The sequence below is a fragment of the Homalodisca vitripennis genome, chromosome X (assembly GCF_021130785.1).
Source record: "Homalodisca vitripennis isolate AUS2020 chromosome X, UT_GWSS_2.1, whole genome shotgun sequence".
NCBI lineage: Eukaryota > Metazoa > Arthropoda > Insecta > Hemiptera > Cicadellidae > Homalodisca > Homalodisca vitripennis.
The window spans coordinates 112,202,432-112,218,227 of NC_060215.1; the positions used below are offsets into that span (position 1 = coordinate 112,202,432).

The 15,796-nt window shown below is 31.9% G+C and overlaps 1 protein-coding gene across 1 annotated transcript; it reads left to right on the top strand.

Annotated features, from left to right (window-relative positions):
* The first annotated feature begins 2,253 nt into the window (after positions 1-2,253).
* Positions 2,254-15,591, top strand: LOC124369792 (putative exonuclease GOR). Its single transcript, XM_046827895.1, has 4 exons — positions 2,254-2,326; positions 4,105-4,229; positions 6,360-6,652; positions 14,400-15,591. The coding sequence occupies exons 3-4, from the start codon at positions 6,396-6,398 to the stop codon at positions 14,575-14,577; spliced, it is 435 nt and encodes a 144-aa protein (XP_046683851.1). The 5' UTR covers positions 2,254-2,326; positions 4,105-4,229; positions 6,360-6,395; the 3' UTR covers positions 14,578-15,591.
* The last annotated feature ends 205 nt before the right edge of the window (positions 15,592-15,796 follow it).

Consider the following 15,796-nt stretch of genomic DNA (forward strand, 5'->3'; position numbering starts at 1 on the left):
ATGAAATGTGAAACGGATTTGATCAAATCGAGGATTTCTAAATTCACCCTCAAACACTACAGTAAGTATAGTATACATATTGTTATAGACAAAATAATACTATATTGTGAAGCATAATATCATTCATATGGTTTATATATTGTATGTAGTTACACAAAAAGTAGTTTATTTAAACTAATTGACTTTATTGAGGAATCAAATAGTTCACTTTTACATGTGTTTGGATAAATAATTTATTGTTCTTCTTTCCTATTTTATTTAATCACCAATAAATATCAATGTTCCCATCTCGAGCCTGCTAAAATATGCTTGTCAATTTGTGCTATAACGGATACTACTGTATGTCCTTTCTACAGTATACAGGATTTCTACAATATTTGTCATCCACATAACACTCTGTATACAAAGTATTGTTAACTTCTAACTAAAGAGTGTAAGTAGGAGAATAATGAGCACAGACAAGCCAAAACCACAGTTGATAAAATGTTGAAAGTGCAAAAGCGTAGGTTTAATATGAGTTAAATATAGAATAGAATTATGGAAATAACACAGTGTAGATAATGGAAAGTACATACCATCCTCATTGTGTTCCAGTATATAATATTCCCTTCAAGTTTAAAAGTATGTACTAGATTTTACGTTCAATTCTAAACCAGAGAAATATTAAAACTTCAACATATGGATTTTGTTTAAAAAAAAGAAGTACTATTAATTTTGCAATGTACTGATGAATGGGACTCGCAAAGGAATCTTTGCTTCATTATAAACTCAGCCACTTGAGAAGTGTAGGAAGAGTGGAATGAATGTTGTGTATTTCCACAGTTTCATGTCCATAGGATGTAACACACACCATGTTGGTTGATGTGTATCAACCTTTGGTGAATTTAATATCATTTAATAGGATACACATCTGTTTTGAGTTCAGCTATTTCAACTGAATACTTTATTAATATAAGAGAAATTTCGTCACAATATAAGATAGACAGTTATAAAAAAAAACATTTGACAATATACTATCACTGTGTATCTCACCATTTAAATTAGTATTTAAAATGATAAACCAATGTTTACATTCTAATAAAATACTGGTTGTGAGTGCATATTTAACAAGGAAGGTTTCCGAAACCACAGATATAAAGAGAAATAAAAAAAATGGAAAATTAGTTTAAAAAATTAATTTATTCATGAATCAGAGGTTTATAAAGTATTTATAATAAAAAAAAGATTAATTGCTGATATAACTACTTCATGGTATCAATTAAGTTAGTCAAAGGAAGTGTGAGAATCAGAAATAACACTTTTCTTAAAAGGTCTCATTTTTATCTCATTTCCTTTTCTTTGCTCAAAATTTTTACAAGCAAACCCAAAATATGTACGATCCACATGCAAGTAATCAAAAAGTAATTCTATATGTTTCATTTTATATTGAATTCTTTTGTTCATCAATGGTTATATTGTTTTGACTAGAATTATAAGTCTTACAATTTTAGTAAGCTCTTTAGTAGTGACCTAAAATCATTCTACCAATGAAGTTTTACTAAAGCATGGTAATAGATAAAATCATTACTGACATCCTTTTTATTTCAGGTGAGGACGGCACTGTTTCTCCCGAGTCTGAAGCCGCAGAGGAAAGTTGGTGTAAGAAATCCAGAAAATGGTAAGTACGTTTTACAAAGGGGATATTGTTAAGCGTCAGACTTTCAATTGGCAATACCTAGCCCTTTCTAATTGACATTGTTGAGGGCGTGAGGGGAGGGTTGGTACATTTTGATTCGATGAAGGGGTTTCCTTGGTAATATAAATACGCTAATCATAACAGAGGGGAAAAATGAAGTTATAATGAATGAGGGAAATTGTAATTTATTTACTGTTTTCTGACTGGTGCTCAATAGAAAGAAACATAGGAAATCCTGGACATGGTAAAAAATGTAAAGTATTTAATGTTGTAGGTTACTATTATTGTATTGGAGTTTTTACTTTTGTTCTTGTCTAATATACTAACATTAACAAGTATCTACAGTAGTATCTACACATCCTTTCCTAATGAATCAAATTGTTATCTTTAACATAGAAAAAGAACAATTTTTAACGTCAATACTTTACATTTTAGTGTCTATTTTTCCCCACATATTTCAATATTCTTCAGGTGCATGTCACTATAAACCAATAAATTGTAATAAGCTCTTGTTTTTACAACATGGAACATCTTTAATATTATTTTTTTAACTAAAGATAAATATTTTTACAGGTGATGCCTTCCCAGAGGTATCTTTTTACTCTGCCTGCTCCAGATACCTCTTATCACAGAACCAGTTGGTGGAGGAAGGTCAGTTCAAATTGTAATCTCATTTCTATGTTAAAAATGTGTGAGCTGAACCGATGGAGGTGATAAGGCCCCTGAAACAATATAAATTTGATAGAGCAGATAGCGATAATAGAGAGAATTTTAGAAATAATGCAAATCTTTCAGCAAAAGAATATTAAATATGTTAATATTATTGTACCAATACCTTGTGTAAATTTACAAGTAATACTAATATTCACTGAAAATCCAGTGATATTTACTATAAATTATTGTTCAGCAAGTATCAATTATTACAATGCTAAATTTCTTCAATGTAAAATACGTGTAATTTAAAAATATGTTGTGAATTTTGAAGTAAGAAAAATTGAAAGTATATTCTTACATAGAACAACTTGATGGATTAACTTTTTGTTTTCATTAACTAACTCAAGTGTAACAATTTTTCTTCATCATGAACATTCTTTTATTTACCAAACGGAAATACAGTATAACATTACAAAACTGAATTTTTGTTTATTGTGTAAGCGTAAACTAATAAACTCTATACATTTTTTCAAACAATATTTTTGCTTACTAGGTATTTTAAACTAACACACATTTAGGCGTATCTACAGTTTTGTTGCACATTTAAAATCAGTAAATATCCATCACAGATCACTATTGCCATAAAACTGTTAAAACCACTGATTAGGAAGTGGCATCAATGGGCATTAGGAGAAACATAAAACCTTTCTGTACTTTCCAGCTAACCATGTACCATCCCATACCATTATGGTAATTGGCTAAGTCTCGTATACTATTTGAGGGAAAGGTGGATCTAATGTGGATGTCCGAGTTCCAAGCTACTACAGGAATCAGACTATTGCTTGATTTTCTATTCAGTCACTAAATTTTAGTTTAAAATAAATCCATTCTTTATTTTTTCACTTTGCAATTTAAGTTTCTGCTATACTTTTCATCCTATAATGCATATAGTTTATTATTCTTACATTTGATTAAGATTCTGCTTAAAAATATGATTTCAATTTCAAAACTATCACTACTGTGATGAAGTGATAAAGCAACTGATAAAGAAGCCGTTGATTCTCAAGTTGAATCAGAAAGTACTTTATAAAAATCCACCATCAAGAGTACAAGTTGTCAATGCTGCCTGAGCACATCATCTGAGACTGCAAAGCATTGGCCTGACTAGACTGGGACACCTTCAAAAGAAAATGTATAAAACTTTGGTATTTCAGCTTCAAGATGACTTGGGTCTAGATTTCAAGGTAGAACCTTAGGGTCCCTGTTCCAGGAGTATACTCTTGTCCAAAAGACTTTCTTTATCGTATGGTATCTTGAGTTTTGTGTTTACAATGACTATTTAAAATGTTTAAAACAATTGATGATTCCACTGACTGTGAGAGTCAGTCTGTAACTCAGTTTTGAATGTTATAAATGTCAAAGCAGTAAAAATCTATCATCAGACTACAGAAATGTATGGTTAAAGTGAAATAAGTGATGGAATGGTATAAGAGTGGATTAGGCAATTCATTAAAGAATGGATAAACGTCCATGATGAAATATGAAGTGAGAGGCCTTCTGTTGATATAGTTTTAATAAGTGGTTTAATGACTGGTTAGGATTATTAACTTTTTTCATTAAATTGTAACCGACCACATATTTTATCACAAGCTGTGTTCCTTCTGGGTTTAAATAATGTCCACAGATGTGCACGAAACAATGAGTATGTATCGAAGCAGTTCAAATTAATTATTCATTTATGAAATTGTGAATTACAATGAAATATACTTTTCCAGGTTACCCTAGGCGAGGAACCGATAATTTAGCCTACTTCAACCCCTCTATCTGGTGGTGGACTAATACGCCAAGGAACCCTAGCTGGGAGAGGAAAGTATGCGCTAGGTGTCGAACCATCTACAAAGTATGTATTTTATTTTTTACCTTTGTTAAGTTAACATTGAAAAATTAACATTAAGTTCTAATTAACACATAAGTATTGTAATTTTGTATGGCCAGTTATGATGTAAAAAGAGGAATTAATACTAAAATAACTATATGTAAATGATTAATTACATTTAAAAAAATCTTCTCTATTGAATTTGAAAATATAGAAATATATTCAAGAAAGAAGATGCAACAATTTAACTACTTCTTTAGTTATTCTAAACTCTAGTTTTTTTTTACATGTTGGTTGTTAGTTGGTAGTAAAATTGATTTATTACATATTTATGTGCTTATTCTAGGTGGATCGAAATGGCCTCAGTGATGACACACTGGGTTGTAGTTATCATCTTAAGCGTTCATTCCAAATACACCATGAAAAGGATGGTCATTGTTATAGAAATAATATGAATATTGTGATAAGTAAGAGATATTAACAGTTATTCTACCAAGATGAAATAATAATTTGAATATTACAGATCTATTGGAGCGTAATCAGAATGTAAGCACACTGTTTCATGGTACCACCACTCAGCTCTGTGATCAGCATTTCATGCATGCACACTTCTTCACTGGCTCTTAACTGACGCCAATCCTGTCAACTGTGTGTTTCATGCTGTAATTAGATTTTCGAAAGCAAGGAACGCATTCCGGCTGAGAATTACCGTAAAGTTAAAGATATTTATGATAAAGACGTGATTAGTGATGGATTGGTGAACAAGTAGGTTAAAATGTTTAAGGTGTGTCAAAAAATTACTGGTTTTTAAAGATGATATGATAAATAAAATTAATAAAACATCTATGAGAACAGTTGATTACAAGGCTTATCTATATCTTACTTATTTATAGATTGCCTATTTGGGGATATGAAAGCACAAAAACTCAGTACGTTTTTCATCAGCAGAAAATATCTATAAGGATTATTTTCAAGGTGCAGTTCTGAAAAAATATTTTTTGGCAAAATAATATTTCTGACATTCCTGTCTATTTAGATTATTTCCTTCTAAAAATTCACAACTCTTCACTGTCACTAATAATGCTATTTATAATTACTCTTTAAGAAACAGAAATGACATGGTCTTAATTCGACACAAGATAACATTTTTTTAACTGAGTTTATATTCTTGCATTCATCTCCTTGCCTTCTTACTTAAAAACTGTTACCCATGATAGAGAATTCCTGTGAAAACCTTAAAAAATTTTGCTTAAGATTCTAGAGTGTGCAGGAATACATAGAAGAACAATAAATGACAACTAGTATGATTACTTTTGTTCAAGCTTTAAATAGCAATTTCTGTTATTTTGGATCAAAATAGTGTGTAGACTAGAGTAGTAATGTATTTTGATAAATCCCCATGCATATTATGTTATTGGCAATAAATGAATTGAGTACCTATTGTTTATTCATACAAATTGTGATGGTGATAAACTTGGATCCATCACACCTGGATCCAAACAACAGTGTAGTGGAGACACACTCAACTTAAAAAAAACCAAAAAGTAAAAACAACAATATCCAACATGTGTATTGAATTATGGGGTAGATAAATGGTTTTGCTTACTGCATGTTGCAAAATATTGTAACACTTAAGAAAACTATGCTGTGCAATCCAAAACAAACTGTGAAGAATGCTCAGCAAAGAAATTGTGTCATTTCATTACTATGCTCAGCAAAGAAATTGTGTCATTTCATTACAATGCTCAGCAAAGAAACTGTGTCATTTCATTTCATGAGCACGGACTTGACACCGCCTGACTACCATTTGTTCTTGAACAATGATACATGAGCTAAACAGTTACTCACACTCAGGTGGTATTGGGAGTAGTTTGATCACAAGCCGTTCAGCACAGACTTGACACCGCCTGACTACCATTTGTTCTTGCACAATGATACATGAGCTAAACAGTTACTCACACTCAGGTTGTGTTGGGAGTAGTTTGATCACAAGCCGTTCAGCACAGACTTGAATATTTGAAAAATATTGTTTTACTAATTAATTTTACAAAATGAAACTGAAGTTCCGAATACGCTTCATGCTATTACATAATAATTTAGACTACTATCCATAATATACAACATGAGATAATGGTATTCATATTCTGTTTAAAGGTGACTACACCAAACTGTACGACTGCTGTGGCCGTTATGATCGCTGCACCACTGCCAAATATCATGTCCCTGTTGAGTATGAGTATTACAAATCTGCAAGGGTTTGTGGAGACCCTACCACCACAGGGACCAGAGCCTGAGGAGGGGTGGGGCATATTTTCTTTAGATTGTGAAATGTACTACTCATCTGAAGGCTTAGAGCTTGGCAAGGTTACAGTGGTCAATGCTGAACACAGGGTTGTATTTGACACGTGTGTCAGACCTGAGAGGCCCATCGCGGACTGCATTACAAGGTAATTATAAGTAAAACATAGTAACTATAGTTAGCAAAACCATAATTTTTTTGTCAAATTTTTACGTACTATAGATGAGCCGTTGTGTAAATTAGTATTAGCGTACAAATTGTGCAGTTAAAAATTAAAGAAGAAGAGGTAATAAGATAGTGAAAATACATATATCAATATTTTATTACTCGTATATGTTATTATAATATGGTATTATTTTTAATATTTATTTATCCTTACTGTATGCATGTATATATTATTATATTGTTTGTAGATGAAGAAAATGTGTCTCAATTACGAGGGGTATCCAAAAAGTAAGTTTCCCTGTTCTGTAAAAAGACGCGTACATAACACAGCGTGCAGCTGTGGGCGAGGATATGTAGCGCGGTTCGGTTGGCAACAGGTGCGCCGGTCACTGGCCCATTGTCACGCTTCTCAGTCAGTTGCTGCCCAAACATCATGGAGACTCCACTGCGTTCTGCCGCCAGTTGCGAAGTCCGTAGTGTTATTCGTTTCTTGACCGCCAAAAACGAAACTGCCGTTGAAATTCATCGTCAGTTGTGTCAAGTGTATGGTGAACATGTTATGTCCGTTCAGATGGTCCGTCGTTGGCGTGCAATGTTTTTGGAAGGAAGAGAAAATGTTCATAACGATGAGCGTAATGGCCGACCGGCCAGTTCTCGGCAACCTGACGTCATTAATGCTGTACGAGCAGTTATTGACAATGATAAGCGAGTGACTCTCGATGAAATTATGGATAAACTGCCGTCAAGTGTTGAAGTTAGCCGGTCATCTGTGCACAATATCATGACAGAAGATCTTCAGCTTGCAAAAGTGTGTGCAAGATGGGTGCCTCGCTTATTGAGCAATGCCCATAAACAACAACGAATGGCTGCTGCCCAGTCTTTCTTGCGATTGTTTGACGATGAAGATGAAAACCTTTTCAGTAGAATAGTCACTGGTGATGAAACATGGATTCACCACTCAACTCCAGAGACCAAACGCCAGAGTATGGTGTGGCAAAAAAAAGGAGAGGCAGCTCAGAGAGAGAGAGAGAGAATTTTCTTTATTCCAAAACATACATTGAGCTACATTAAATGTAAACATCAACTGTACATGAATAGCGTCAATAACTATAAAATTCTAAAACTAATACTAAAACTTATATTAAAACTAACACTAACATTTACAATTATTTTTAAGCAGTTTTCTGCTAATGGTTTGATAATAATTCTCCAATTGAGTATAAAGCTCTATTTGTGAAATATTTTTTTACTTCACTATCAAACTTTTTGCCATTGTAATGTTTTATTTCTTTGGGTAAACAGTTGAAACATTTTTTCCCCATATACTCTGTTTTCATTTCATAGAATGCCAAGTTATGTTTGTCAGTGCTGATTTTATTATGTGTATTGTAGTCATGCTTTACTGTTAAAAATTTTGTAGAATTACTTTTAACATATTTAATGACCTCCGTTACATAAAGACTATAAATTGTTGGAATTTTGAGCTCACTAAACAGGTGTTTTACTGAGTCTCGTCTGTTTAGGTTTAATATTATTCTAACTGCTTTTTTTTGCATTTTTAGTATCTTGTCAAGATTTTGTTTGGATGTTGCTCCATAGATACTTATTCCATATGCTAAATGTGAATGAATGAGTGCGTAGTAAATTTTTTTTAGAGCACTTTGGTCGCATATCTTTGACATACGCCGTAAGGCGTAGATTCCAGATGAAATTTTATTTAATACATTGTTAACATGTTTATTCCAAAAAAGGTGTTCATCTATGATTAAACCTAAAAATTTGGTACAATTTTCTTGTGTTATGAGATCATTGCCAATTATAAGTGATGGTTGAATTTTGTGCCGATTTTGTTTTGTTGAGAACGGTATGAAATTGGATTTTTTTGAATTCAATAACAGATTATGATTTTTTAAGAATTCTTCAATGGCTGCTAGCTCAATATAGGCAGAAATCTCTATCTCTTCGTTCGAATTGCCCGTTACTACCATATTAGTGTCATCTGCATATATACACATTTTACTTTGATTAATATTTTTGGTTATCCCTCCAAGATAGCAAATAAAAAGTAGGGGTCCCAATATTGAGCCTTGGGGAACGCCATACTTGATTGTTTGCTGGGCTGAGATGACCTTCCTTAAATAAGTGTTGCCCTTGATATTTTCTGTGAACTGTGTTTCCACGTATTGTTGCCTATTGTTAAGATAGGAAGTAAACCAATTTAGTTCTTTTTTTACTATTCCTAAATTTTTAAGTTTGTTTAACAACAGCACATGGGATACACTGTCAAAGGCACATGATAAATCAAGGAAAATACCTATAACTTTTTTTCTGGCATCAACTGAATTTATAATATTTTCAATGAATTCTATACTTGCTGTAATAGTTGATTTGCCTGGTAAAAACCCATGCTGTTCTTCATCTAATAATTTATTTGATTCTAAAAATTTAAGTAATTGATTGTAAACAATACGTTCAAAGATTTGAGAAGGAGGGTAGAATCGACACTGGTCTATAACAAGAAACTTCTTTTATATCATCTTTTTTAAAGATTGGGATGACTTTCGATATTTTTAATTTTGAGGGAAAATGTCCCGAAATAAGAGAAGAGTTAATTAAATGTGTTAAAGGTTTCTTGATGAATTCTACTGAACCTTTAATTACTGTCATTGGAATTTCATCTACACCGGCAGAGTACTTATTTTCAAAAGAGAGAACGATCTTTTCTACTTCTTTTTCAGTTACTGGTTTGAAGGAAAATGTATTTTTCATATTGTAATTGATGTTTTGTTGGGCTTGACTAATCTTTTGTGGCTTTATATTTGGTACTATTAATTTGTCAACTATATTTATAAAGAAATCATTAAAAAATTCACAAATTGCTCTTGGATTACTGATTAGCAACCCTTCTGTACGCAGTGTTATGTTCTTAATTTTCTGTTGTGATTCTCTCAAATATGAGTTAACTATACTCCAAGTGGTTTTGGCTTTATTTGAGGATCTTAAAATTTTGTTACTCATAATATTTTTGTGTGTGCTGGTAATATCTTGATTCAGTGATCTCCTTTTTTTATCAATGATTGGTTTAAGACTTAAGTTTTTTGAGGATCTAAACATTTTTTCTAGTTCCACTAATTTAGTTTTTTTATTCCTCAGATCATTTGTTAACCAATTTTGAGTTTTGAATGGTTTTTCTGTAACTGTTACTTTTGGGAAACTTACATCAAAATAATAGAAAAATGTGTTATGAAATATGTCATATTTGTTTTCTACAGGGGCCTGATAGACTTCCAACCACTCTTCAGCTTTGAGATATTTGAAAAATAATTCATAATTACATTTATCAAACTTTCTACATACTGTTTTTTGTGTTATTTCTATGACTACTGTGAATGTCCATTATCTTTAAGATATTGAGCATCGTGATCCGCAATTTTGGTTACTAAACCACCTGTTAATAACTTATTACTTTTAATATTTGTAATAAAATTATCTATGGCTGACTTTGAATTGTGAGTTACTCTAGTTGGAAAATCTATTTTGTAATCCATATTGTACATTTTAAGAATATTGCAAAACTTATGGTAAATATTATCTTTTTTTAACACATTTATGTTTAGATCTCCGGTAATTATGACATTGACGTATTTATTGCAAAGAGTATCAATGAGGGTTTCCGATTTGTTCAGAAAAGAGTTTACATAACAATAGTCAGGGGACCGATATATACAAGCCAAAACAAAAAAATAATTCCCAATTTTAAATTCTGTTACACAACATTCAAACTCTTTTTCTGTTACCATTTCCTGCACCTCGGGGATCAAGACAATTTTGCTAGTAATATTTTTTTGAGCCAAAATTATAACCCCACCACCAAGAGCATCTTTACGAGAAAAAAACGACCTTACTGTGTAATTTTCTATGTTGAGACATACCAAGTCCGCTTCGGTCATTTTATGTTCTGATAATGCCAATATGTCAGGTTTAATTTCTTCTAAATTGATTTGTAACTGATCTAGGCGAGATGGTAAATGTTGAATATTATGGTGTAAAATTAAAATATTTTTAGAATTTTTAAATTTTTCCTTACTATTTATGTAATAATCATGTATTTTGTTGCCCACTTTTGTTTTTACATGTGATCTCTGATCTTGTGATCCTTCAGTGCAAGAAATAATATCAGGTTTTTTAACAATAGTTTTTTTACATCTAATCCTCCCTAGGAATTCTTTACTCTGCTGAGCTAATTGGCTAAAAAAAAATTATTATTATACTTATGGCTATTACAATCTTTCTTAACAGACACAGGATAAGAGTGAGGTAGTGAGATCATATCCAATCCGTTCACTTTTTGACACTTCACTTGACACTCATGCATGTTAGGATCTGTGTAGAACTGGTGTCCTTGGCTGTTGTAATCAGATGATGAAGTGTCTGAGACGTAAGACTCTAGATCAGCTTGTTTCTCCTCTTCCACAGGTTGGAGTATGACAGAATTTGGGATAATTGTGTCATGAGAAGATGAAGGTAATGGTGGGAACTCTTTAAGAGATAATATTTCAAGTGGAAAATCTGTTGATTTCACAATGTTGGTTTTTGTCAGGTCCTTGGTTTCATCAGTTTGATAATGTTTCTGGTTACTCTGACCACTGTAGGAAGACTTCAATTCGTTGTACTGATTAAGCACCTCCACTTGTGCAGTTTGGGAAGAAAAATTATACTTGTTTACAACGTTTGGATAAATTTTGTCACACAAGGAAGCAACATGTGCTAGCACCCTATTCAACATTTTTGTGCCCCTCCGATTAAGGTGGACACCATCTCTTGCAAGATATCTATTTGTAATATACTTGTCCAGGTCAAGAAATACCACTCCTGAGGTTTTACAAAGCCACCGGATATTTTGGTTTGCACGATACAGGATTGTAGACCAAATATCTCTTCTTGGAGTAATACTATTTATAATAATTTTTGATTGTGGGAACTTATTTTTTGTACATTTTATTAAGTTATTCATGGCTCCCATAACTTCGTCCGGACATTTGCTGTTACTCAAATCATTCGTTCCAGCATGTATAAATACCGTTTTTGGAGCTTGAATCATGTTCTTCATATTTTTAATTATATCACAGAGTTCATTGGCTGTTGATCCTCGATAACACAGTACATTGGCATTTGTTACAGAAACATATTTTATAATAGAATCGCCTATTATTAGAATAGGCTTATTTTGTTGTATCTGTTTTTCCTGTGCTCTTTTAATAATTTCTGTTTCTTTACCGTGATATTTATTATTAGAGCAAGATTTACATGTTTGTTTTGTTGACTTCTCAGTTGCACCACACCGTTTCCAATTTTGTCTGTTTGATTCTCATTTTTCAGGGTGTTATTTTCAGATGTTATAGTGTCTAAATCAATCGTCAGAATGTTTACAACTGTTTCATATTCCATCATATCTTTGTAGTATTTTTCTTCAAGATTGGTAAGTTTTTTTTCCAAATATTTTATTTCATTTAACAATTCTCCATCTGGAAGTGGATAGGGTTGAATTGTTTCCATAAGATGGAGATTTTCTTTTTTTTAGAGTATTTATTTTATGCTCTAGTTTTGTAATTTGTGTCCCCACTGTGTTACATTTCTTAGAGATTACAGGAAACTCTACATTATTTTCAACAATAATTGTTTCAGGGTTTAAACTGTTTCTTAGACTACTGATTTCTTCATTATTCTTCTTTATTTCCCTCTTTAAGACCAAATTCTCTGCCTTCAGTAGTTCTATTTCCCTCTCACATTCCATGACTGATTCATGTGCTTCCTTTTCAAGATTTTGAAGAGAAGTTTCGGCTCTTTCCTTATCATATTTAATCTGACGAAGATATTCCGAAAATTCTTGTAGATTTTGGCTTTCTTCAAAGTCAGACGAGGTTTCAGTAGGTTCTGAGATGAACACTTCTCCATCAGAAATAGATGAGTGTTTTATGGACTTATCACAGAGTTTTGTAGTTAAGTCTAATATTGGGTTTTCACCTGAGCACGGAACAGAACTATTTATTGTTTCTATAGAGTTATTTTTCCGTTGATGGCTGTCTATTAGCTTTAAAGCTGAAATCATCAATTTTGTACTGTAGCTCATTTTCCTCAAAATATTTCAAGAGATCCTTCCTTGATCTAAAAATTCTTCCTTTTGGAGAATAAATATAAACATCCACTTTCCCTGCGCTTATACCTTTTTTCCTGATTATTTCCTTTCTTTTCCACCCTTCAGGAACTAATTTTACAGTTTTAGATGACATTGTATTTACAAAACAAAATTCAAGACGTTTAAAAATATTTACAAAATATTATTTAAATTTATTCACACAGATCATTTAAAGTTATTTACAGAATAATTCAAAACAAAAAATAAAATAAATACATTTCTACAGTCAGGCTTAGATATGTGAAATAAGGAGTTAATGTTGTCTGCAATGTTTACAAACACTAGCAGACTATGACCAGTCAAACTGGTGTGATGTCAGCAATCATCTGTAGTCCACTATATGAATGGCCAGATTGTATTCAGATGATTCAATTGGTGATAAGAGCTGTTCCAATTCCTCATACAGTATTTTTCATGATCAATCAGGCTCACTTATACTACATCTGATATTGTATCAGGAAGACAGTAAATAGTCAATGTCAGAACTTTCACTTCCTGTCATACACTAGTTTGATCAAAAATATGAAATAAAACATTTTTCATTCTTACTTTGAGATTTAAATTACAACTGTATATATATAGTCAAAATAATACTTTACAATTGTTCCTTTACTGTTAAAACTTTATGTTTATTGAGTATTTACTAAATGTGACAACCATGCAATACCATGTGATTTTGGTCTGCGAATAAGTAAGTAGACTTTTTTATAAATAATACATTGGTTAAAAAATATTAATTAAGAACTTATATATATTTAGAAAATTGATACTCAGCTGAAAAGCTTTAACACTGTTTCCACTTTCAAATTAGGTTTGGAACTTGTAAAAACTAAGAAATTAAGCACTAGTCACATTAGTCAAATACACACTAGTCCATAGCCTCTAGGCTATCCTCTAGGCTCCTCAAAAAGCCAAAGTTTTTGAGTCGGCAGGAAAGGTAATGGCTACAGTTTTTTGGGACTGCCGTGGAGTGTTATTGATTGACTATCTTCCTCGTGGCGAAACCATAAATGCAGAAAGGTATTGTGAAGTTCTCACCAGACTTCGGCGGGCAATACAGAATAAACGGCGCGGACTTTTGTCGCGCACGGTTCTGCTTATTCAAGATAACGCCCGACCACACGCTGCTCGTGCAACAATGGAACTTTTGAGGAAATTTAAGTGGGATGTTTTTGGTCATCCTCCATACTCACCAGATCTTGCGCCTAGCGATTTTCATCTGTTTCCGGAGCTGAAAAGACACCTTGGCGGTCGGCGATTTGCCAACAGCGATGACCTTCAAAATGAGGTGGATACTTGGCTTAAAATTTGGCGGGTGAATTTTGTGATGCTGGAATAAAAAAACTACTTCCTAGATACAAAGAGTGCTTAGAAAGGGATGGTAACTATGTAGAAAAATAAGGTATGATGTAAAAAGTTGAATAAATGTGTTTCAGTTATTTTTTGAGTCTTTTTAACTTTTTCAGGATTAATGGAAACTTACTTTTTGGATACCCCTCGTAGTATTGTAATAATTGTCAATCATTGTTCTCAGGGTAAGTGGACTAACTGAGGCCCTAATGAAGAGCAGAGTTACTATGGGACAGGTCCAGAATACACTACTGGGACTGATCAACAGTAACACTATTCTTGTTGGGCATAGTCTCGAAAATGACCTGAAAGCCTTTATTTATCCATATAATGTATTCTCAATGATACAACTACATGAATGATTAATCAGTCATATAATGAAACCACAGTAAAGACTTTATTAAATATTTCTAATGCTTTTTTGGTCCAATAACATTGTCTGTTAAAAATTTTAATTCGTTAAAAATTATTTAAATCATAAAGGAATTTGATGAGTAATGTGAACAACGTAATCACAAATAAATACTACCATGATTTAATATAATAGATCCTGACCTATCTGACCATTCTGGAGTGTTGGCTATTTTTAATGAAATTTATAGAAATCTGACTTCTGTAGCAATTTCACTTTTCAAAAGAAATGTTAAAACATAAACACTGGGTCTATTTACTAACTTTAAATATTGTAGATGAAGCCTTTGATTTTGTTAACCCAAAACTTTATACTTAGAGTGAAAACATCAAATTAAAATAAAACGTATGGCAAGAAAAAACACAATATAAAATGGTTCACACAGAATGTTAAAATATGAGAAATTTTGTAATGAAGTATGACATGATTAAATACAGAGATTTGTACTTAAAATCAAAGAATAATTATAAGTATCACAGGATAAGTAAATAGCATTTGATAATTATATTCAATAATCTCAATATAAAGATGAGGTTAACTGGAAAGATATTAAAGAATAATAATTCAAAAATCAACAGGTAAAGAAAGAGTAATAGAGTCTGAAACATCAAATGACTATTTATTAAATGTGATTATCAAATCACAATAAACAATGTGAGTTTTAATAGAGCATTAAGCAATACAGGAAATGATTGTGCTTTTAAACTACAAGATATATATTCACAAAATTGTAACAAAATACACTGTGCTAGATTTAAATGGAATCTTAGTTAAGTTCATCTCAAAGTGAGGATGAATAAATTGATAAATGAAATTAATCCTACTATTGTGGAACCCATAATACTATAACTGTTGTTGACAATATTATATTCGGATGATACCGAAACCATACTTTGAATTGAAATGAGCAATTTCACAAGTTGATATATTGTTATTCAACTGCAATATAACTACTTAAAATTGTGAAATTAATTGATAATAATAAGAATCAAGAATCAAGAATCAAGATCAAGAATCAAGAATCAAGATCTTTATTGACCATTAAGTAATACAAAATTACAATAGGCTTCGTCAGTTCCAACAATAAAATATCACAGCTTGCTAATACATAAAATAACAATAACACATATTATGTGCAATTAATAACACAAACACCAATACTAATACAA